Source organism: Heptranchias perlo, unplaced genomic scaffold (genome assembly GCF_035084215.1).
Source record: "Heptranchias perlo isolate sHepPer1 unplaced genomic scaffold, sHepPer1.hap1 HAP1_SCAFFOLD_185, whole genome shotgun sequence".
Lineage (NCBI taxonomy): Eukaryota > Metazoa > Chordata > Chondrichthyes > Hexanchiformes > Hexanchidae > Heptranchias > Heptranchias perlo.
This window is the reverse complement of record NW_027139128.1, coordinates 562,794-587,979: the sequence shown is the minus strand read 5'-3', so window position 1 is coordinate 587,979 and position 25,186 is coordinate 562,794. Positions and strand designations below refer to the sequence as shown.

The 25,186-nt window shown below is 47.9% G+C and overlaps 1 protein-coding gene across 1 annotated transcript in view; it reads right to left on the bottom strand.

Annotated features, from left to right (window-relative positions):
• Positions 1–25,186, bottom strand: part of LOC137309863 (coiled-coil domain-containing protein 183-like) — a 139,667-nt gene that overhangs the window by 88,693 nt on the left and 25,788 nt on the right. Inside the window, exons 6-7 of the mRNA XM_067977878.1 lie at positions 7,066–7,188; positions 5,671–5,781 (exon numbers count right to left, since the gene is read on the bottom strand). Of these exons, the coding sequence (XP_067833979.1) occupies positions 5,671–5,781; positions 7,066–7,188 (234 nt within the window). The remainder of the gene's footprint in view (positions 1–5,670; positions 5,782–7,065; positions 7,189–25,186) is intronic.

The window sequence follows — 25,186 nt, the reverse complement described above, 5'->3', positions numbered from 1 at the left end:
TTCCAGGCGTTGGAAACAGAAACAAAACTCGGTGGCCCTGACAGCCTGTTTATTGTGGTGGACCCATTGCTTTACACGGACCTTTTCCAGGTGTTCCCTTAATATAGGAGTGACGGTCTCCACCCTCCCCCTCATTTTCAGGATGTGTTCCACCACATTCTGCGAAGGACTATTCTGTTCCTCCCACCCCTCTCTGACAATATCTAGAAGCGCACGGGGGTTGTCTCCTACAGAAAAGCTCAAATAGTGAAAAGGTAGAGGCCTAGGGAACTTCTCCAATTGCGAACATTATGTACAGTAACAAGGCATCCCAGTCTACTACATTCTTCAACATACTTCTCAAAGTTTTATTGAAATGCTCTAAGAACATAAGAAATAGGAGCAGGAGTAGGCCAATCGGCCCTTCGAGCCTGCTCTGCCATTTAATAAGATCATGGCTGATCTGATCCCAACCTCTACCAACCCATCGGTCTGAGGATGACATATCGAGGTTATTCTTTAACAAAGCACGTGGGTCTCCCATTATAAACAGAATCCCCTGATCTCCTTTGGAATTCCTATCCTGGAAAATACCCTGACCACTTCGTTGGTAATGTTTTTTGATGCCATGTTCCGTAAGCCTCTGGATACCTGGTCGTGTAATCAACTATTACTAGAATATACTGGTATCCCTTGGCAGACCTTTCCAAAGGCTCCACCAGGTCTACAGCAATTCTTGGACGATGCAGACATTGTACTTAAGGAGGAGGAGTGTGAAATATTCGATGGGATAAACTTAGTGAGAGAGGAAGTATTAAGGGGATTAGCATCTTTGAAAGTAGATAAATCACCACAGCCGGATGAAATGTATTCCAGGCTGTTAAAAGAAGCAAGGGAGGCAATAGCAGAGGCTCTGACCATCATTTTCCAATCCTCACTGGATACAAGCATGGTGCCGGAAGATTGGAGAACTGATAATGTTGTACCGTTGTTTAAAAAGGGAGTGAGGAATCGATCGAGTAATTACAGGCCAGTCAGCCTAACCTCAGTGGTAGGCAAATTATTGGAATCAACTCTGAGGGACACGATAAACTGTCACTTAGAAAGGCACGGAGTAATCAAGGACAGTCAGCATGGATTTAAGGGAGGGTCGTGTCTGACTAACTTGATTGAATTTTTTGAGGAGGTAACACGGAGGGTTGATGAGGGTAGTGCATTTGATGTAGTCTACATGGATTTTAGCAAGGCTTTTGACAAGGTCCCACATGGCAGACTGGTCAAAAAAGTACAAGCACATGGGATCCAAGGGAAAGTGGCAAGTTGGATCCAAAATTGGCTCAGCGGCAGGAAACAAAGGGTAATGGTTGACAGGTACTTTTGTGACTGGAAGGCTGTTTCCAGTGGGATTCCGCAGGGCTCAGTACTCGGTCCCTTGCTTTTTGTGATATATACTAATGATTTGGACTTAAATGTAGGGGGCACGATTAAGAAGTTTGCTATTGATACAAAAATTGGCCGTGTGGTTGATAATGAGGAGGAAAGCCGAAGACTGCAGGAAAATATGAATGGACTGGTCAGGTGGGCAGAAAAGTGGCAAATGGAATTCAATCTGGAGACGTGTGAGGTAATGCATTTGGGGAGGGCAAACAAGGCAAGGGAGTACACAATAAATGGGAGGATACTGAGAGGTGTAGAGGAAGTGAGGGACCTTGGAGTGCATGTCCACAGATCCCTGAAGGTAGCAGGACAGGTAGGTAAGGTGGTTAAGAAGGCACATGGAATACTTTCCTTTATTAGCCGAGGCATAGAATATAAGAGCAGGGAGGTTATGCCAGAACTGTATATAACACTGATTAGGTCACAGCTTGAGTACTGTGTACAGTTCTGGTCACCACATTACAGGAAGGATGTGATTGCACGAGAGAGGGTGCAGAGGAGATTTACGAGGATGTTGCCAGGACTGGAGAATTTTAGCTATGAGGAAAGATTGGATAGGCTGGGGTTGTTCTCTTTGGATCAGAGGAGGCTGAGGGGTGATTTAATTGAGGTGTACAAAATTATGAGGGGCCTAGATAGAGTGGATAGGAAGGATCTATTTCCCTTAGTGGAGAGGTCAATAACCAGGGGGCGTAGATTTAAAGTTAACTGGTAGGAGGATTAGAGGGGAGCTGAGGAAATTTTTTTTCCCCCAGGGGGTGGTGGGGGTCTGGAACTCACTGCCTGAAAGGGTGGTAGAGGCATAAACCCTCAACTGATTTAAAAAGTACCTGGATGTGCACCTGAAGTGCCGTAACCTACAGGGCTACGGACCAAGTACTGGAAAGTGGGATTAGGCTGGGTGGCTCATTTTTGGCCAGCGTGGATACAATGGGCCGAATGGCTTCCTTCTCTGCTGTAAATTTTCTATGATTCAAAGGGTACAATGATTATGGGTAGGGGGACTAACAGAGCACGGAGACGAGGTTCAGGTCCTGCCAATTGACATTCTGGACAGGGCGTACAATAGAATTGAACTTCTTTATAAATCCCTGGCCAAAAAAATCATTTAAGATTGTCTCCTGGGGTTTTTTTTTCCCCCCGAGGTGTCCGTCCAACAAGTGTTTATGGGCCTGATCTGATACTAGCCGTCAAAAGGGTTTTGGAACCAATAGTTATTCCACCGGGTAGAGTAAGGTCACGTGAATGGTTTGGTTTTGCCTCATGCATGCTCGTATGAATTATATTAAATAATTACTTTTGATTAACAAAACTATCATGAGGGTGACTTTCTTTGCTTGACTATTGTCCAGGTTCAAGAATCACTGGAAAATCATGTTTTTCCTACTGTAATACCACATATCCCCATGCACACACTGTACCGCTGTTTTGGACATTGAAACAATTGGAAAGGTCGGACCAAATTGGTGGCTACCAAGGTTTCAGTGCTACTGGAATCAGTCAGTGTAGTGACATCTTCACCGTTTAACTTTATGGGCTTCTAAAAAAAAACAACAGATCGCCTCCACATGGCTCACAGTTTGCACTAGGCCCATCCAATAATCCTCCCCAGAGGCTGGGTTCTGGTTTCCCAGACTACAGTCCGTAGGTTCCCCAATGTTAGGACATTGTCTTGCAATATACCCTAACCCATCACAACCATAAAACCTGAACAGCCTATTGTTAACTTTGTTATCAAAGGTGTTACCAATGATTCCCTTCGCAGTTCCTTGCTGCCCTTCAGCATCCTCCCTCCCCCATACAGTTTTACCCGGATCTCTGACTTTCTTCGGGCTAGGAAGACGCTATAGGGTCCTGGAGGAAATGTCTCCTCGATCGCAAGCCAGTTTCACCACTGCCAGATGTCGTTCTACTACAGCCACCAACTCCTGGGCGTCTGCCAGCTCTTCTTGTCTGACCCATCTCCTGACATTCGGGGGTAGAGCTCGGATGACCCAGTCCATGACAGCCTGCTCCACCATCTTTGTTATTTGTCTCGGGCTGCAGCCTTTGCTGGGCCAGGTGTATCAGGTCATACATCTGTGATCTTGGAGGTCTTCCCACCTCATCGGCCCAGGATTGATCCTGTTGAACTCTCACCCTGGGGGTTACTCCAGTACAGACAGGATTGAACCCATAGGGTTCTCACTGTGGGGGTTACTCCAGTACAGCCCAAGATTTCCTCCTTCAGTGTCTGGTAATCTGTTGCATCTGTCCGTTCCAAAGTATGGCTTTTGGGCATCTCCTACCAAACAAGGAGTCACAATCCCTGCCCACTCCACACTTTTTTTGGCCACTTTTCCCACTTTGCACATCATTCAAAGGCCAGAAAGTATGTCTCCAAACTGTCATCCACAGTCATCTTTTGTAATACCAATCTAGGCCAGATAGGCCTCAGACCCACAGTCTTCCATCCTTCCAACACCAGTCTCTGCATCAAGTTCTGGATCTCATCCTCAGTTCTTCCTGCTTTCGCCATCATTTCATTTCCTGTTGGAGTCCCAGAATCTTGTTAATCTGCTCCTGTTAAGCCAATGTGGCCTGCATGAACACTCAGTATTTCCTCCATGATGGTGGGTCTTTCTCAGAGTGACAAAATCCCACTCCTGACACCCTGTGTAACAAGCAATTCAGGCCCAGGACCCAGTGGTCAATTAGACACACAGACTAGATCTTAAAACAAGTGAGGTTTATTCACCCATGTTGTGTCTTTACTTGCAGCAATGACCAAGACCATGATCAACATTACTCTCCCACCTACCTCTTATCCCTCTCCATTCCTTCTCTCACCAACTGAACCATTTCCCTGCCTTTTATTCTTACAGGCTGGGAGTCGTTCCTGATTAAAGGCGTTTAAGGTCAACGATTTCTTAAAGCTATATCGCCTTTTATTCTTCTTAAAGTTGTAACCCTATCGTGGATACAGAGCTCCCAACATCCCATTGCTCACATATCGTCTCCTCTCACTCTGTTACATACCATCCCCCTCTCACTGTGTTGCAGTGGTATAAGGAGATACACTGTTCGGTGACAGAGAGATACGCTGTTCGGTGACAGAGAGATACGCTGTGATACAGGGGGATACAGGGAGTTATGCCGTTTGGCGGTACAGGGAGATACGCCATTTGGCGATACAAGGAGTTACGCCGTTTGGCGGTACAGGGAGATACGCCGTTTGGCGGTACAGGGAGATACGCCATTTGGCGATACAGGGAGATACGCCGTTTGGCGGTACAGGGAGATACGCCATTTGGCGATACAGGGAGTTACGCGTTTGGCGGTACAGGGAGATACGCCATTTGGCGATACAGGGAGTTACGCGTTTGGCGGTACAGGGAGATACGCCATTTGGCGATACAGGGAGATACGCCATTTGGCGATACAGGGAGATACGCCATTTGGCGATACAGGGAGATACGCCGTTTGGCGGTACAGGGAGATACGTCATTTGGCGATACAGGGAGATACGCCATTTGGCGATACAGGGAGATACGCCGTTTGGCGGTCCAGGGAGATACGCCGTTTGGCGGTACAGGGAGATACGCCATTTGGCGATACAGGGAGATACGCCGTTTGGCGGTACAGGGAGATACGCCATTTGGCGATACAGGGAGTTACGCGTTTGGCGGTACAGGGAGATACGTCATTTGGCGATACAGGGAGATACGCCGTTTGGCGGTACAGGGAGTTACGCCGTTTGGCGGTACAGGGAGTTACGCCATTTGCTCCATATTCCTTGATACCCTTACCTAACAAAAATCTATCACTCTCAGTCCTGAAAGCTCCAATTGACCCCCAGCATCCACAGTATTTGGGGAAGAGAGTTCCAGATTTTCACTATCCTTTGTGTGAAAAATTGCTTCCTGATTTCACTCCTGAACGACCTGGCTCTAATATTAAGATTATACCCTCTTGTTCTAGTTTTTCCCACCAGAGGAAATAGTTTCTCTGTATCTATCCTATCAAATCCCTTGTATCATTTTAAACATCTCGATTAGTTCACCCCTCAACCTTCAAAACTCAAGGGACGGTGGATAGGTGGGTTTGATCTATCAGAACGCGATGCAGAGACTAGCATACTAGGTCGCATCGAATGGAAATTTTCTGTTCCTAAAGATTCCTCTGTTCTGGACCACCAAGGTGGCAGTGACGACAATCCCTCTAAAACCAGACACAGCAACAGAATCCTTGGTCGCAAACTGGCTCTGTACTTACACGTTTCAGTGCATATTTCTCCAAGTTCAGCAGCTTTCTCCTGTTGGCCAGTACGGTTTCTCGCTCTTTCTTCTCCAAGCTGTATGACTTTTCCAGAGCATCTAACTCGATCTTTATACAATAAGAAATAAAGATTAACCAATGACTGCTTACTATGATAGAAGTTACTATTTTGTTTTTACTTGCACCATTTGAAAAACTTACCACATCTCTGTTTCTGGAAGATGTTGGTTAGGAAAATTGAGGCACATGGTGTTAAAGGGTGTGTATCCACATGGACAGAGAGATGGCAAGGGAGCAGAAAGCAAACAGTGAAGGTAAATGCATGTTTTTAAGGGGTGTAGCCTAGGGATCTGGGCCGGGACCTCTTTTATTTTCCATTTATATAAATGATTTGGACAGAAGTATAAGAGATTCATATCAAAGTTTGCTGATGACACCAAATGAGAGGGCAGGCAAACTGTGAGGAGGAATGCAGAAAGATTACAGGAGGACACAGACTTAGTGGAGTGCGCAGATGGGTGGCAGATGCAGATCGATGCAGAGAAATATGAAGTGGTACATCCTGGGGAAAAGAATAGCGACAGAAAGTATGTCCCAAATAGTAAAATTGTTAACTGAGAAGGCGAAGAGAGAGCTGAGGTGACAAATACATAAATCTTTAAAGGTTAGGGAGTGCAGGTGGAAAAGGAAAACGCAATTCAAAGTTTCATAAATAAGGCATCAACTATAAAAGCAAAGATGCAAAGTTAAAATTGTATAAGACATCGATGAGGCCACAATACTGTGTGCAGTCCTGGGCACCCCATTATAGGAAGGATATTAAAGCCAAGGAAAGGGGTCAGTGAAGATTTATTAGAATTACATCAGCAATGAGAGAGTGTAATTATGAAGAAAGGCTCGAAAAATTAGGGCTTTTCCACACAAATTATCACGAAGAATGAATGAGATTTTCTTTTCCCCCACGGAGGTTATCAGAACATGGAATGCTTTACCACAAGTGGTTATTGAGACAGAGAAGTATCATCATTTAAAAGGGAATTGGATAATTATTTTAAAAAGATAGAAAAAGATACAGGGAAAGGGCGGGTAAATGAGATTAGACCGCTCTGGTTGAACAGCTAGCACCAGCACAGATACATTGGGACTCTGCAACTAACCCTTGCTCTACCAGCCCTGTGAGTGTTTGATGGGACAGTGTAGAGGGAGCTTTACTCTGTATCTAACCCGTGCTGTACCTGCCCTGGGAGTGTTTGATGGGACAGTGTAGAGGGAGCTTTACTCTGTAACTAACCCTTGCTCTACCTGCCCTGGGAGTGTTTGATGGGACAGTGCAGAGGGAGTGTTACTCTGATTCTAACCTGTGCTGTGTTTTGAAGCATTTCTGGTCCTTACCCACATGTTTTTCCGGGCCTCAGCAGCTTCTCGAGACATCTGAGCTAATGCGGTTAGCTCAGCTTTGTGTGCATCCACGATCGCACTGAAGCTGTCCACTTTCTGAGGTATGAATGCGGCATCCTGGAAACATACAAGGTCAGAACATAAAGTCTGGAGTAATCAACAGCCATTCAACCCATCATTTCCACTCCATCCAGAGTTTGTGTATTTTTTTACCATTCACTCCGACATCTGTTGGTCCCCTATTTAGAGACACGAATATCCTTCCCCTACCTGCTTCAAATTACTGTTTATATCTCTGCGATCCTCAAGCTCCCTCCTAAGCAGATATTCAGCTCCTGTTAGCAGAGACAACGGACTCTGAATCACCCCCTTTCACTGTATGTGAGTTGCATGTCAACATTGTGTGAGCAAAATGAATTCTCATCTCTGACCCAGCTTGATGTCTGTCAGTGTTGTACCTTATAGCTGAAGCGCCTTGGGATGTTTCTCTACATTGAAGTCCCAGATGTTGTTGTATCCCCTCGTCCGACAGTCACTGTCCCGGATGTTGTTGTGTCTCCTTGTCCGACAGTCACAGTCCCAGTTGTTGTGTCTCCTTGTCCGACAGTCACTGTCCCAGTTGTTGTGTCTCCTTGTCCGACAGTCACTGTCCCGGATGTTGTTGTGTCTCCTTGTCCAACAATCACTGTCCCGGATGTTGTTGTGTCTCCTTGTCCGACAGTCTCTGTCCCGGATGTTGTTGTGTCTCCTTGTCCGACAGTCACTGTCCCGGATGTTGTTGTGTCTCCTTGTCCGACAGTCACTGTCCCCGATGTTGTTGTGTCTCCTTGTCCGACAGTCACTGTCCCGGATGTTGTTGTGTCTCCTTGTCCGACAGTCACTGTCCCGGATGTTGTGGCTCCTTGTCCGACAGTCACTGTCCCGGATGTTGTTGTGTCTCCTTGTCCGACAGTCACTGTCCCGGATGTTGTTGTGTCTCCTTGTCCGATAGTCACTGTCCCGGATGTTGTTGTGGCTCCTTGTCCGACAGTCTCTGTCCCAGTTGTTGTGTCTCCTTGTCCGACAGTCACTGTCCCGGATGTTGTTGTGTCTCCTTGTCCAACAGTCTCTGTCCCAGTTGTTGTGTCTCCTTGTCGGACAGTCACTGTCCCGGAAGTTGTTGTGTCTCCTTGTCCGACAGTCACTGTCCCAGTTGTTGTGTCTCCTTGTCCGACAGTCACTGTCCTGGATGTTGTTGTGTCTCCTTGTCCGACAGTCACTGTCCCAGTTGTTGTGTCTCCTTGTCCGACAGTCACTGTCCCGGATGTTGTGTCTCCTTGTCCGACAGTCACTGTCCCGGATGTTGTTGTGTCTCCTTGTCCGACAGTCACTGTCCCGGATGTTGTTGTGTCTCCTTATCCAACAGTCACTGTCCCGGATGTTGTGTCTCCTTGTCCGACAGTCACTGTCCCGGATGTTGTGTCTCCTTGTCCGACAGTCTCTGTCCCGGATGTTGTTGTGTCTCCTTGTCCGACAGTCACTGTCCCGGATGTTGTGTCTCCTTGTCCGACAGTCACTGTCCCGGATGTTGTGTCTCCTTGTCCGACAGGCACTGTCCCCGATGTTGTTGTGTCTCCTTGTCCGACAGTCTCTGTCCCGGATGTTGTTGTGTCTCGTTGTCCAACAATCACTGTCCCGGATGTTGTTGTGTCTCCTTGTCCGACAGTCACTGTCCCGGATGTTGTTGTGTCTCCTTATCCGACAGTCACTGTCCCGGATGTTGTGTCTCCTTGTCCGACAGTCACTGTCCCGGATGTTGTGTCTCCTTGTCCGACAGTCTCTGTCCCGGATGTTGTTGTGTCTCCTTGTCCAACAATCACTGTCCCGGATGTTGTGTCTCCTTGTCCGACAGTCTCTGTCCCGGATGTTGTTGTGTCTCCTTGTCCGACAGTCACTGTCCCGGATGTTGTGGCTCCTTGTCCGACAGTCACTGTCCCGGATGTTGTTGTGTCTCCTTGTCCGACAGTCACTGTCCCGGATGTTGTTGTGTCTCCTTGTCCGACAGTCACTGTCCCGGATGTTGTTGTGTCTCCTTGTCCGACAGTCTCTGTCCCGGATGTTGTTGTGTCTCCTTGTCCGACAGTCACTGTCCCGGATGTTGTTGTGTCTCCTTGTCCGACAGTCACTGTCCCGGATGTTGTTGTGTCTCCTTGTCCGACAGTCACTGTCCCGGATGTTGTTGTGTCTCCTTGTCCGACAGTCACTGTCCCAGTTGTTGTGTGTCCTTGTCCGACAGTCACTGTCCCGGATGTTGTTGTGTCTCGTTGTCCAACAATCACTGTCCCGGATGTTGTGTCTCCTTGTCCGACAGTCTCTGTCCCGGATGTTGTTGTGTCTCCTTGTCCGACAGTCACTGTTCCCGATGTTGTTGTGTCTCCTTGTACGACAGTCACTGTCCCGGATGTTGTTGTGTCTCCTTGTCCGACAGTCTCTGTCCCCGATGTTGTGTCTCCTTGTCCGACAGTCTCTGTCCCGGATGTTGTTGTGTCTCCTTGTCCGACAGTCACTGTCCCGGATGTTGTTGTGTCTCCTTGTCTGACAGTCTCTGTCCCGGATGTTGTTGTGTCTCCTTGTCCGACAGTCTCTGTCCCGGATGTTGTGTCTCCTTGTCGGACAGTCACTGTCCCGGAAGTTGTTGTGTCTCCTTGTCCGACAGTCTCTGTCCCGGATGTTGTGTCTCCTTGTCGGACAGTCACTGTCCCGGAAGTTGTTGTGTCTCCTTGTCCGACAGTCTCTGTCCCGGATGTTGTGTCTCCTTGTCGGACAGTCACTGTCCCGGAAGTTGTTGTGTCTCCTTGTCCGACAGTCACTGTCCCAGTTGTTGTGTCTCCTTGTCCGACAGTCACTGTCCTGGATGTTGTTGTGTCTCCTTGTCCGACAGTCACTGTCCCAGTTGTTGTGTCTCCTTGTCCGACAGTCACTGTCCCGGATGTTGTGTCTCCTTGTCCGACAGTCACTGTCCCGGATGTTGTGTCTCCTTGTCCGACAGTCACTGTCCCGGATGTTGTTGTGTCTCCTTGTCCGACAGTCACTGTCCCGGATGTTGTTGTGTCTCCTTGTCCGACAGTCACTGTCCCGGATGTTGTGTCTCCTTGTCCGACAGTCACTGTCCCGGATGTTGTGTCTCCTTGTCCGACAGTCTCTGTCCCGGATGTTGTTGTGTCTCGTTGTCCAACAATCACTGTCCCGGATGTTGTGTCTCCTTGACCGACAGTCTCTGTCCCGGATGTTGTTGTGTCTCCTTGTCCGACAGTCACTGTCCCGGATGTTGTTGTGTCTCCTTGTCCGACAGTCACTGTCCCGGATGTTGTTGTGTCTCCTTGTCCGACAGTCACTGTCCCGGATGTTGTTGTGTCTCCTTGTCCGACAGTCACTGTCCCGGATGTTGTTGTGTCTCCTTGTCCGACAGTCACTGTCCCGGATGTTGTTGTGTCTCCTTGTCCGACAGTCACTGTCCCAGTTGTTGTGTCTCCTTGTCCAACAGTCACTGTCCCGGATGTTGTGTCTCCTTGTCCGACAGTCACTGTCCCGGATGTTGTGTCTCCTTGTCCGACAGTCACTGTCCCGGATGTTGTTGTGTCTCCTTGTCCGACAGTCACTGTCATAAGAACATAAGAACATAAGAAATTGGAGCAGGAGTAGGCCAATCGGCCCCTCGAGCCTGCTCCGCCATTCAATAAGATCATGGCTGATCTGATCCCAACCACAAATCTAAAGAACACAAGAAGTCGGAGCAGGACCCGGCCACATAGCCCCTGGGCCCTCTCCGCCACCCACAGGGCATTGACCGATCCGAACTCAGCTTCATGTCCAATTTCCTGCCCGCTCCCCATAACCCCTAATTCCCTTTACTTCTAGGAAACTGTCGATTTCTGTTTTAAATTTATCTAATGATGTAGCTTCCACAGCTTCCTGGGGCAGCAAATTCCACAGACCTACCACCCTCTGAGTGAAGAAGTTTCTCCTCATCTCAGTTTTGAAAGAGCAGCCCCTTATTCTAAGATTATGCCCCCTAGTTCTAGTTTCACCCATCTTTGGGAACATCCTTACTGCATCCACCCGATCAAGACCCTTCACAATCTTATATGTTTCAATAAGATCGCCTCTCATTCTTCTGAACTCCAATGAGTAGAGTCCCAATCTACTCAACCTCTCCTCATATGTCCGCCCCCTCATCCCCGGGATTAACCGAGTGAACCTTCTTTGTACTGCCTCGAGAGCAAGTATGTCTTTTCTTAAGTATGGAGACCAAAACTGTATGCAGTATTCCAGGTGCGGTCTCACCAATACCTTATATAACTGCAGCAATACCTCCTTGTTTTTATATTCTATCCCCCTAGCAATAAAAGCCAACATTCCGTTGGCTTTCTTGATCACCTGCTGCACCTGCATACCAACTTTTTGATTTTCTTGCACTAGGACCCCCAGATCCCTTTGTACTGCAGTACTTTCCAGTCTCTCGCCATTAAGAAAATAACTTGCTCTCTGATTTTTCCTGCCAAAGTGCATAACCTCACATTTTCCAATATTATATTGCATCTGCCAAATCTCCGCCCACTCACCCAGCCTGTCTATATCCCCTTGCAGGTTTTTTATGTCCTCCTCACTCTCTACTTTCCCTCCCATCTTTGTATCATCTGCAAATTTTGATATGTTGCACTCGGTCCCCTCCTCCAAATCGTTAATATAGATTGTAAAGAGTTGGGGACCCAGCACCGACCCCTGTGGAACACCACTGGTTACTGGTTGCCAGTCCGAGAATGAACCATTTATCCCAACTCTCTGCTTCCTGTTCGATAACCAATCCTCCACCCATGCCAGAATATTACCCCCAATCCCGTGATTTTTTATCTTAAGTAATAATCTTTTATGTGGCACCTTGTCGAATGCCTTCTGGAAGTCTAAATACACTACGTCCACTGGTTCCCCTTTATCCACCCTATACGTTATATCCTCGAAGAACTCAAGCAAATTTGTCAGACATGACTTCCCCTTCATAAAGCCATGCTGACTTTGTCCTATTAAATTATGCTTATCTAAATGTTCCGTTACTGTCTCCTTAATAATAGACTCTAAAATTTTACCCACCACAGATGTTAAGCTAACTGGCCTATAATTTCCAGCCTTCTGCCTACTACCCTTTTTAAATAACGGTGTTACATTAGCAGTTTTCCAATCTGCCGGGACCTCTCCTGAGTCCAGGGAATTTTGGAAAACTATCACCAAAGCATCCACAATCCCTACTGCCACTTCCCTCAAGACCCTAGGATGGAAGCCATCAGGTCCAGGGGATTTATCCGCCTTGAGTCCCATTATTTTACTGAGTACCATCTCTTGAGTGATTTTAATCGTATTTAGCTCCTCCCCTCCGAGAGTCCCCTGTTTGTCCAGTGTTGGGATATTCTTAGTGTCCTCTACTGTAAAGACTGAAACAAAATATTTGTTCAGCATTTTTGCCATCTCCATGTTTCCCACCATTAATTTCCCGGTCTCATCCTCTAAGGGACCTATGTTTGCCTTAGCCACCCTTTTTCTTTTTATATAACTATAGAAACTCTTGCTATCTGTTTTTATATTTTTTGCTAATTTCTTTTCATAATCTAACTTCCCTTTCTTAATCAATCCTTTAGTTACTTTTTGCTGTCTTTTGAAGAATTCCCAATCTTCTATCCTCCCACTAAGTTTGGCTACCTTATATGTCCTTGTTTTTAGTCGGATACTATCCTTGATTTCTTTACTTAGCCACGGGTGGCTGTCATTTCTTTTACACCCTTTTTTCCTCAGTGGAATATATTTATTTTGAAAGTTGTAAAATAACTCCCTAAATGAACACCACTGCTCATGTACCGTCTTACCCTTTAATCTATTTTCCCAGTCCACTTTAATCAATTCCGCTCTCATACCATCATAGTCTCCTTTATTCAAGCTCAGTACGCTTGTTTGAGAATCAACCTTCTCACCCTCTAATTGGATATGGAATTCAACCATGTTGTGGTCGCTCGTTCCAAGGGGATCCTTAACTAGGACATTATTAATTAATCCTGACTCATTACACAGGACCAGGTCCAAGGTTGCCTGCCCCCTTGTAGGATCAGTTACATACTGCTCAAGAAATCCATCCCTGATGCACTCAATGAACTCGTCCTCAAGGCTGCTCTGCCCAATTTGATTTGTCCAGTTAATATGATAATTAAAATCCCCCATAATTATGGCTGTTCCCTTATTACATGCCCCGACTATCTCCTGATTAATACTTCTTCCAGCAGAGTTGCAACTATTAGGAGGCCTATATACTACGCCCACTAATGTTTTTTTTCCCTTATTATTCCTTATCTCCACCCAAACTGTTTCATTATCTTGATGCTTTGTCCCAATATCATTTCTCTGTATTACAGTGATTCCTTCCTTTATTAACATAGCCACCCCACCTCCCCTTCCTTCCTGCCTGTCCTTCCTGATTGTTAAATACCCTGGCATATTTAATTCCCAGTCGTTGTCACCCTGCAGCCATGTTTCTGTAATGGCCACAAGATCATACCCATACGTAGTTATTTGTGCCGTTAACTCGTCCATTTTATTACGAATGCTACGTGCATTCCTTGTCTCCTTGTCCGACAGTCTCTGTCCCGGATGTTGTTGTGTCTCCTTGTCCGACAGTCACTGTCCCAGTTGTTGTGTCTCCTTGTCCGACAGTCACTGTCCCGGATGTTGTTGTGTCTCCTTGTCCGACAGTCACTGTCCCGGATGTTGTGTCTCCTTGTCCGACAGTCACTGTCCCGGATGTTGTGTCTCCTTGTCCGACAGTCACTGTCCCGGATGTTGTTGTGTCTCCTTGTCCGACAGTCACTGTCCCGGATGTTGTTGTGTCTCCTTGTCCGACAGTCACTGTCCCGGATGTTGTGTCTCCTTGTCCGACAGTCACTGTCCCGGATGTTGTTGTGTCTCCTTGTCCGACAGTCTCTGTCCCGGATGTTGTGTCTCCTTGTCGGACAGTCACTGTCCCGGAAGTTGTTGTGTCTCCTTGTCCGACAGTCACTGTCCCAGTTGTTGTGTCTCCTTGTCCGACAGTCACTGTCCTGGATGTTGTTGTGTCTCCTTGTCCGACAGTCACTGTCCCGGATGTTGTTGTGTCTCCTTGTCCGACAGTCACTGTCCTGGATGTTGTTGTGTCTCCTTGTCCGACAGTCACTGTCCCAGTTGTTGTGTCTCCTTGTCCGACAGTCACTGTCCTGGATGTTGTTGTGTCTCCTTGTCCGACAGTCACTGTCCTGGATGTTGTTGTGTCTCCTTGTCCGACAGTCACTGTCCTGGATGTTGTTGTGTCTCCTTGTCCGACAGTCACTGTCCTGGATGTTGTTGTGTCTCCTTGTCCGACAGTCACTGTCCTGGATGTTGTTGTGTCTCCTTGTCCGACAGTCACTGTCCTGGATGTTGTTGTGTCTCCTTGTCCGACAGTCACTGTCCCGGATGTTGTTGTGTCTCCTTGTCCGACAGTCACTGTCCCGGATGTTGTGTCTCCTTGTCCGACAGTCACTGTCCCGGATGTTGTGTCTCCTTGTCCGACAGTCACTGTCCCGGATGTTGTTGTGTCTCCTTGTCCGACAGTCACTGTCCCGGATGTTGTTGTGTCTCCTTGTCCGACAGTCACTGTCCCGGATGTTGTGTCTCCTTGTCCGACAGTCACTGTCCCCGATGTTGTTGTGTCTCCTTGTCCGACAGTCTCTGTCCCGGATGTTGTTGTGTCTCCTTGTCCGACAGTCACTGTCCCGGATGTTGTTGTGTCTCCTTGTCCGACAGTCTCTGTCCCGGATGTTGTTGTGTCTCCTTGTCCGACAGTCTCTGTCCCGGATGTTGTTGTGTCTCCTTGTCCGACAGTCACTGTCCCAGTTGTTGTGTCTCCTTGTCCGACAGTCACTGTCCCGGATGTTGTTGTGTCTCCTTGTCCGACAGTCACTGTCCCGGATGTTGTGTCTCCTTGTCCGACAGTCACTGTCCCGGATGTTGTGTCTCCTTGTCCGACAGTCACTGTCCCGGATGTTGTTGTGTCTCCTTGTCCGACAGTCACTGTCCCGGATGTTGTTGTGTCTCCTTGTCCGACAGTCACTGTCCCCGATGTTGTTGTGTCTCCTTGTCCGACAGTCTCTGTCCCGGATGTTGTTGTGTCTCCTTGTCCGACAGTCACTGTCCTGGATGTTGTTGTGTCTCCTTGTCCGACAGTCACTGTCCCAGTTGTTGTGTCTCCTTGTCCGACAGTCACTGTCCCGGATGTTGTTGTGTCTCCTTGTCCGACAGTCACTGTCCCGGATGTTGTGTCTCCTTGTCCGACAGTCACTGTCCCGGATGTTGTGTCTCCTTGTCCGACAGTCACTGTCCCGGATGTTGTTGTGTCTCCTTGTCCGACAGTCACTGTCCCGGATGTTGTTGTGTCTCCTTGTCCGACAGTCACTGTCCCGGATGTTGTGTCTCCTTGTCCGACAGTCACTGTCCCGGATGTTGTTGTGTCTCCTTGTCCGACAGTCACTGTCCCCGATGTTGTTGTGTCTCCTTGTCCGACAGTCTCTGTCCCGGATGTTGTTGTGTCTCCTTGTCCGACAGTCACTGTCCCGGATGTTGTTGTGTCTCCTTGTCCGACAGTCTCTGTCCCGGATGTTGTTGTGTCTCCTTGTCCGACAGTCTCTGTCCCGGATGTTGTTGTGTCTCCTTGTCCGACAGTCACTGTCCCAGTTGTTGTGTCTCCTTGTCCGACAGTCACTGTCCCGGATTTTGTTGTGTCTCCTTGTCCGACAGTCACTGTCCCGGATGTTGTGTCTCCTTGTCCGACAGTCACTGTCCCAGTTGTTGTGTCTCCTTGTCCGACAGTCACTGTCCCGGATGTTGTTGTGTCTCCTTGTCCGACAGTCACTGTCCCGGATGTTGTTGTGTCTCCTTGTCCGACAGTCACTGTCCCGGATGTTGTGTCTCCTTGTCCGACAGTCACTGTCCCGGATGTTGTTGTGTCTCCTTGTCCGACAGTCACTGTCCCCGATGTTGTTGTGTCTCCTTGTCCGACAGTCACTGTCCCGGATGTTGTTGTGTCTCCTTGTCCGACAGTCACTGTCCCGGATGTTGTGTCTCCTTGTCCGACAGTCACTGTCCCGGATGTTGTGTCTCCTTGTCCGACAGTCACTGTCCCGGATGTTGTTGTGTCTCCTTGTCCGACAGTCTCTGTCCCGGATGTTGTTGTGTCTCCTTGTCCGACAGTCACTGTCCCGGATGTTGTTGTGTCTCCTTGTCCGACAGTCTCTGTCCCGGATGTTGTTGTGTCTCCTTGTCCGACAGTCTCTGTCCCGGATGTTGTTGTGTCTCCTTGTCCGACAGTCACTGTCCCGGATGTTGTTGTGTCTCCTTGTCCGACAGTCACTGTCCCGGATGTTGTTGTGGCTCCTTGTCCGACAGTCTCTGTCCCGGATGTTGTTGTGTCTCCTTGTCCGACAGTCACTGTCCCGGATGTTGTTGTGTCTCCTTGTCCGACAGTCACTGTCCCGGATGTTGTTGTGTCTCCTTGTCCGACAGTCACTGTCCCGGATGTTGTTGTGTCTCCTTGTCCGACAGTCACTGTCCCGGATGTTGTTGTGTCTCCTTGTCCGACAGTCTCTGTCCCGGATGTTGTTGTGTCTCCTTGTCCGACAGTCACTGTCCCGGATGTTGTTGTGTCTCCTTGTCCGACAGTCTCTGTCCCGGATGTTGTTGTGTCTCCTTGTCCGACAGTCTCTGTCCCGGATGTTGTTGTGTCTCCTTGTCCGACAGTCACTGTCCCGGATGTTGTTGTGTCTCCTTGTCCGACAGTCACTGTCCCGGATGTTGTTGTGGCTCCTTGTCCGACAGTCTCTGTCCCGGATGTTGTTGTGTCTCCTTGTCCGACAGTCACTGTCCCGGATGTTGTTGTGTCTCCTTGTCCGACAGTCACTGTCCCGGATGTTGTTGTGGCTCCTTGTCCGACAGTCTCTGTCCCGGATGTTGTTGTGTCTCCTTGTCCGACAGTCACTGTCCCGGATGTTGTTGTGTCTCCTTGTCCGACAGTCTCTGTCCCGGATGTTGTTGTGTCTCCTTGTCCGACAGTCACTGTCCCAGTTGTTGTGTCTCCTTGTCCGACAGTCACTGTCCCGGATGTTGTTGTGTCTCCTTGTCCGACAGTCACTGTCCCGGATGTTGTTGTGTCTCCTTGTCCGACAGTCACTGTCCCAGTTGTTGTGGCTCCTTGTCCGACAGTCACTGTCCCGGATGTTGTTGTGTCTCCTTGTCCGACAGTCTCTGTCCCGGATGTTGTTGTGGCTCCTTGTCCGACAGTCTCTGTCCCGGATGTTGTTGTGGCTCCTTGTCCGACAGTCACTGTCCCGGATGTTGTTGTGGCTCCTTGTCCGACAGTCACTGTCCCGGATGTTGTTGTGTCTCCTTGTCCGACAGTCACTGTCCCCGATGTTGTGTCTCCTTGTCCGACAGTCACTGTCCCAGTTGTTGTGTCTCCTTGTCCGACAGTCACTGTCCCGGATGTTGTTGTGTCTCCTTGTCCGACAGTCACTGTCCCGGATGTTGTTGTGTCTCCTTGTCCGACAGTCACTGTCCCGGATGTTGTTGTGTCTCCTTGTCCGACAGTCACTGTCCCAGTTGTTGTGTCTCCTTGTCCAACAGTCACTGTCCCCGATGTTGTTGTGTCTCCTTGTCCGACAGTCACTGTCCCGGATGTTGTTGTGTCTCCTTGTCCGACAGTCTCTGTCCCGGATGTTGTTGTGTCTCCTTGTCCGACAGTCACTGTCCCGGATGTTGTTGTGTCTCCTTGTCCGACAGTCACTGTCCCAGTTGTTGTGTCTCCTTGTCCGACAGTCACTGTCCCGGATGTTGTTGTGTCTCCTTGTCCGACAGTCACTGTCCCAGTTGTTGTGTCTCCTTGTCCGACAGTCACTGTCCCGGATGTTGTTGTGTCTCCTTGTCCGACAGTCACTGTCCCGGATGTTGTTGTGTCTCCTTGTCTGACAGTCACTGTCCCGGATGTTGTTGTGTCTCCTTGTCCGACAGTCTCTGTCCCGGATGTTGTTATGTCTCCTTGTCCGACAGTCACTGTCCCAGATGTTGTTGTGTCTCCTTGTCCGACAGTCACTGTCCCGGATGTTGTTGTGTCTCCTTGTCCGACAGTCTCTGTCCCGGATGTTGTTGTGTCTCCTTGTCCGACAGTCACTGTCCCGGATGTTGTTGTGTCTCCTTGTCCGACAGTCACTGTCCCAGTTGAACAGCTTGTGTACTTCAACCTTATTGATACCGTCATTATTTTGAAAGCCTTTATCCTGTCTCCTCTAAATCTCTTCTCCAGTGAAAATAAGTTCAGTCACCTGAGACTTTTGTCATAACCCTGTCCCAACATCCTTTTTAAAATACAGTGACTAGGAGTCAAGAACCATTGATCTGTGCAATATCAGTATCACTTGATCTGACTTGTAGTCCAGATGTAATCCACTACCTGATTTTCCTGATAACTGCCTCACACCAACAGATCAGTTCTGGACATGGAAGGATGAATGATTACTCCCAGGTCCTTTCCTTCTCAGCCTATACTGGTGCAAACCCTTTCATATTATTGGTTTTGTTATTCTTACCTTAAAGATTAGTTTGGGTGAGCCTCTCATCCCTGAGCCTTTAGTGTTGTTACCCCTTTAAGGGTAGGTTAACCATGGGGTTAGATCTTGCTGAACCCTACAACTTCACCACCTGCTGGCAAAATAGGACTCTTTCATGTTATCCACACGTTTCCTGCTCTCTCTGAATCATAAGGTCGTGGATTCAAACCCCCATCCAGAGACTTGACCACAAAATCTAGGCTGACACTCCCAGTGCCGTACTGAGAGAGTCTTTCGGCTGAGGTGTGAAACTGAGGCCCCATCTGCCCTCTCAGGTGGATGTAAAAGATCTCATGCCGCTATTTGAAGAAGAGCGGGGAGTTCTCCCCAGTGTCCTGGGGCCAATATTTATCCCTCAACCAGCATCACTAAAACAGATTGTCTCATTTTCTCATTGCTGTATGTGGGATCTTGCTGTGCCCAAATTGGCTGCTGCATTTCCTACATTACAACAATGGCTACACTTCAAAAGTATTTCATTGGCTGTAAAGCGCTTTGGGACGTCCTGAGGTTTTTCCTTTTCTGAAGAAATTGTGTTAGAGGCACTGGCAGATCCCCAGGGCCAACCAAGGAGCCATTCTTAATGTGAGAGCTGTGAAAGGATAGTCCTGGCAGGCTATTCAACTGTGAATGGTAGCACAGCCAGACTTGATCATGTCCTCACCCAATGGCTACATAGCATACTTTCCAACAGGGGTCACTGGATAGTGAGAAGGAACATGAAGACTGGTTTTGATTTTGCACCTTGATAGCCCACAACTTTGATCCGGGTATAGGAAAGATGCACGATGGGATCGTAACGGATGTTCTATATGATCAATAAGACAGAGAAGGAGTCATCAAGGAATACCCAACATGGCTTCTGAAAAGGTCGCATCTTACTAATATGATTGAGGAAGTCACTAGGTTAGTAGATGAGCGTAGCCTTGTAAACATTGTTTATCTAAATTTTTAGAAAGCATTTCATGAGGTCATAGAGTCATAGAAAGTTACGGCACAGAAGGAGGCTATTTGGCCCACTGTGTCTGTGATGGCCGAAAAAGTGCTATCCAGCCTGACCCCACTTTCCAGCACTTGGTCCATAGCCCTGTAGGTCACAGCACTTCAGGTGCACATCCAAGTACTTTTTAAATGAGTTGAGGGTTTCTGCCTCCACCACCCTTTCACGCAGTGAGTTCCAGATCCCCACCACCCTCTGGGTGAAAAAAATTCTCCTCAGCTCCCCTCTAATCCTTCCACCAATTACTTTAAATCTATGCCCCATGGTTATTGACCTCTCTGCTAAGGGAAATAGGTCCATCCTATCCACTCCATCCAGTCCCGTCATTATTTTATATACCTCAATTAAATCTCCCCTCAGCCTCTTTTGTTGCAAAGAAAACAACCTCAGCCTATCCAATCTTTTCACATAGCTGAAATTCTCCAGCCCTGGCAACATCCTCGTAAATCTCCTCTGTACCCTCTCCAGTGCAATTACATCCTTCCTGTAATGTGGTGATCAGAACTGTGCGCAGTACTCAAGCTGTGGCCAAACCAATGTTTTATACAGTTCTAGCATAACCTCCCTGCCTCGGCTGATAAAGGAAAGTATCCCATATGCCTTTTTAACCACCTTATCTACCTGTCCTGCAACTTAATCCCACTTAATGTTAAAAGGATCAAGGGATATGGGGAAAAAGCGGGAACAGAGTACTGAGATAGACGATCAGCCATGATCATTTTGAATGGCGGAGCAGGCCCGAAGGGCCGAATGGCCTACTCTTGCTCCTATTTTCTATGATTCTATGCAACCTTCAGGGATCTGTGGACATGCACTCCAAGGTCACTCTGTTCCTCTACACCTCTCAGTATCCTCCCATTTATTGTGTACTCCCTTGCCTTGTTTGCCCTCCCCAAATGCATTACCTCACACTTCTCTGGATTGATTTCCATTTGCCACTTTTCTGCCCACCTGACCAGTCCATTGATATCTTCCTGCAGTCTACAGCTTTCCTCCTCACTATCAACCACACGGCCAATTTTTGTATCATCTGCAAACTTCTTGATCAAGCCCCCCACATTCAAGTCCAAATCATTAATATATATCACAAAAAGCAAGGGACCTCGTGCTGAGCCTTGCAGGACCCCACTGGAAACAGCCTTCCAGTCACAAAAGCACCCGTCGACCATTACCCTTTGCTTCCTGCCACTGAGCCAATTTTGGATCCAACTTGCCACTTTCCCTTGGTTCCCATGGGTTTTACTTTTTTGACCAGTGGGACCTTGTCAAAAGCCTTTCTAAAATCCATGTTGACTACATCAAATACGTTACCCTCATCGACCCTCCTTGTTACCTCCTCAAAAAATTCAATCAAGTGAGTCAGACACGATCTTTCCTTCACAAATCCATGCTGACTGTCCTTGATTAACCCGTGCCTTTCTAAATGAGGATGTATGCTGTCACTCAGAGTTGATTCCAATAATTTGCTCACCACTGAGGTTAGACTGACTGGCCTGTAATTACTCGGTCTATCCCTTCCTCTCTTTTTAAACAACGGTAGAACATTAGCAGTCTCCAATCCTCCGGCACCACGCCTGTAGCCAGGGAGGATCGGAAAATGATGGTCAGAGCCTCCGCTATTTCCTCCCTTGCTTCTCTTAACAGCCGAGGGTACATTTCATCAGGGCCTGGCAATTTATTTACTTTCAAAGATGCTAAACCCTTTAATACTTCCTCTCTCACTATGTTTATCACATTCAATATTTCACACTCCTCCTCCCTAATTACAGTATCTGCATCATCCCCCTCTTTTGTGAAGTCAGATGCAAAGTATTCATTAAGAACCATACCCACATCTTCCTCCTCCACACATAGTTTACCTTTTTGGTCTCTAATAGGCCCGACTCTTTCCTTAGTTATCCTCTTGCTCTTTATGTATTTATAAAACATCTTTGGGTTTTCCTTAATTTTATTTGCCAGTATTTTTTCATGCCCTCTCTTTGCTTTCCTAATTTCCTTTTTAATTTCACCCCTGCACTTTCTATACTCCTCTGGGCTTTCTGTAATATTGAGCTCTCGGTGTCTGATATAAGCTTCCCTTTTATGCCTTATCTTACCCTGTATGCTCCTTGACATCCAGGGGGCTCTAGATTTGGCAGTCCCACCCTTTTTCTTTGTGGGAACATGTTTACTCTGAACCCCTTGAATCTCCCCCTTGAATATTTCCCACTGCTCTGACACTGATTTACCTTCAAGTAGCTGTTTCCAGTCCACTTTTGCGAAATCACTTCTCAGCTTAGTAAAATTAGCCTTTCCCCAATTTAGAACTTTTACTCCTGTTCTATCCTTTTCCATAACTATGCTAAATCTAACTGAATTATGATCACTATCACCAAAATGCTCTCCCACTGATACTCCTTCCATTTGCCCAGCTTCATTCCCTAAAACTAAATCCAGAACTGCCCCCCCTCTTGTTGGGCTTGCTACGTACTGGTTAAAAAACTTCCCCTGAATGCAATTTAAGAATTCTGCGCCCTCTCTACCTTTTGCACTGTTTATATCCCAGTTAATATTCGGGTAGTTGAAATCCCCGACTATTACTGCCCTGTTGTTTTTGCACTTCTCAGAAATTTGCCGACATATTTGCTCATCTATCTCCCTCTGACTGTTTGAGGGTCTATAGTACACTCCCAGCATATCATCCCTCCTCACGGCTGCAATTGTTTCTTTAACCAATATTGCCACCCCCCCTCCTTTTTTATCCCCCTCTCTATCTCGTCTGAAAATCCCATAACCAGGAATGTTGAGCTGCCATTCCTGCCCGTTTAAGATTTCAGTAATAGCTAAAATATCGTACTTCCACCTGTCTATCTGTGCCCTCAGCTCATCTGCCTTATTCACGATACTTGCATTGAGGTATAACCATTAAGCACTGCCAAACTCCTTTGTTGTCTAGTTCTGACTTTTGTTTCCTCAGCCTTCCAAAATCACTTACTAATTTTCTGCTTTCCATTTCCAGCTCTGCTTCTCTCTCTTCAAAATCTACGCTCAGGTTCCCATCCCCCTGTCAAGCTAGTTTAAACCCTCCCCAACAGCACTAGCAGGGGATATTGGTCCCGGCCCTGTTGAGGTGTAACCCGTCTGGCTTGTACAGGTCCCACCTCCCCCAGAACTGGACCCAATGCCCCAGGAATCTAAAGCCCTCCCTCCTGCATCATCTCTCTAGCCACGCATTCATCTGCTCTATCCTCCTATTTCTATGCTCACTAGTGCATGGCACTGGGACTAATATGGAGATCGCTACCTTTGAGGTGCTGCTTCTTAATCTCTTTCCTAACTTCTTAAAATCTGCCTTCAGGGCCTCATCCCTCTTCCTACCTATGTCGTTAGTACTGATATGGACTATGACCTCTGGCTGTTCACCCTCCTCCTCCAGAATGTTCTGCAGCCGCTCAGTGACATTCTTGACCCTGGCACCAGGGAGGCAACATACCATCCTGAAATCTGCGGCCGCAGAAACGCCTATCCGCTCCCCTAACAACAGAATCCCCTATCACTATTGCTCTCTTGACCTTTCTCCTCCCCCCCTGTACAGTTGAGTCACCCATGGTGCTATGGTCTGTTGTGAGGTCCCTCACAAAACATTACTCCACAAGACAGTACCTTGTGGAATTAGTGGGAAGCTGCTAGAGGGATTAAGAATTGGTCTGCATGTCCGTAGGCAGACAGTTGTTATAAATGCATGTGGATCTGCTTGGAGACCAGTTACTAGTGGTGTCCCACAGGGATCGTTGTAAGGGCCTTGCCTCTTTATTATCTATATTAATGACCTAGTGAACCCGTGTTATACAGTGAAAGACCTGTACCCACCAGTACTGCACCCTAGTGTTATACAGTGACAGACCTGTACCCACCAGTACTGTACCCCAGTGTTATACACTGACAGACCTGTACCCACCAGTACTGTACCCCAGTGTTATACAGTGACAGACCTGTACCCACCAGTACTGTACCCCAGTGTTATACACTGACAGACCAGTACCCACCAGTACTGTACCCCAGTGTTATACAGTGACAGACCTGTACCCACCAGTACTGTACCCCAGTGTTATACACTGACAGACCTGTACCCACCAGTACTGTACCCCAGTGTTATACAGTGACAGACCTGTACCCACCAGTACTGTACCCCAGTGTTATACACTGACAGACCTGCACCCACCAGTACTGTACCCCACTGTTATACAGTGGCAAGTAACATTCGCGCCAGACAAGTGCCAGGCAATGACCATCTCCAACAAGAGAAGAGTCTAACCACCTCCCCTTGACATTCAGTGGCATTACCATCGCCGAATCCCCCACCATCAACATCCTGGGGTCACCATTGACCAGAAACTTAACTGGACCAGCCACATAAATACTGTGGTTACAAGAGCAGGTCAGAGGCCAGATACTCTGTGGCTAGGGACTCACCTCCTGACTCCCCAAAGCCTTTCCACCATCTACGAGGCACAAGTCAGGAGTGTGATGGAATACTCTCCACTTGCCTGAATGAGTGCAGCTCTAACAACACTCAAGAAGCTCAACACCATCCAGGACAAAGCAGCACACTTGATTGGCACCCCATCCACCACCCTAAACATTCACTCCCTTCACCACCAGCGCACCGTGGCTGCAGTGTACCATCTACAGGATGCACTGCAGTAACTCGTCAAGGCTTCTTCGACAGCACCTCCCAAATTCGCAACCTCTACCACCTAGAAGGACAAGGGCAGCAGGCACATGGGAACAACACCACCTGCACATTCCCCTCCAAGTCACACACCATCCCGACTTGGAAATATATCGCCGTTCCTTCATCGTTGCTGGTCAAAATCCTGGAACTCCCTACCTAACAGCACTGTGGGAGAACCTTCACCACAGGACTGCAGCGGCTCAAGAAGGCAGCTCACCACCACTTTCTCAAGGGCAATTAGGGATGGGCAATAAATGCCGGCCTTGCCAGCGACGCCCACATCCCATGAATGAATTAAAAAAAACCTGCACCCACACGTACTGTTCCATGTGTTATACAGTGACAGACCTGTACCCACCAGTACTGTACCCCAGTGTTATACAGTGACAGACCTGTACCCACCAGTACTGTACCCCAGTGTTATACAGTGTTAGACTCGAATTTTTGGAGCAAAACCAGACGGATGGAACATGACGTGTGGAGGTGTTAACAACAGTGACAGACCAGTACACACGAGTCCCGTACCCCAGTGTTATTCAGTGACAGACCAGTACCCACCAGTACTGTACCCCAGTGTTATACAGGGACAGACCAGTACCCACCAGTACTGTACTCCATTATTTGACAAGCCACAATACTGTCTACAGACCGAGCCCGGGTTTGGAGGGTCAGAGTTTAGAACTGTGCTGCTGGATGTTTTTCACAATTTGATTG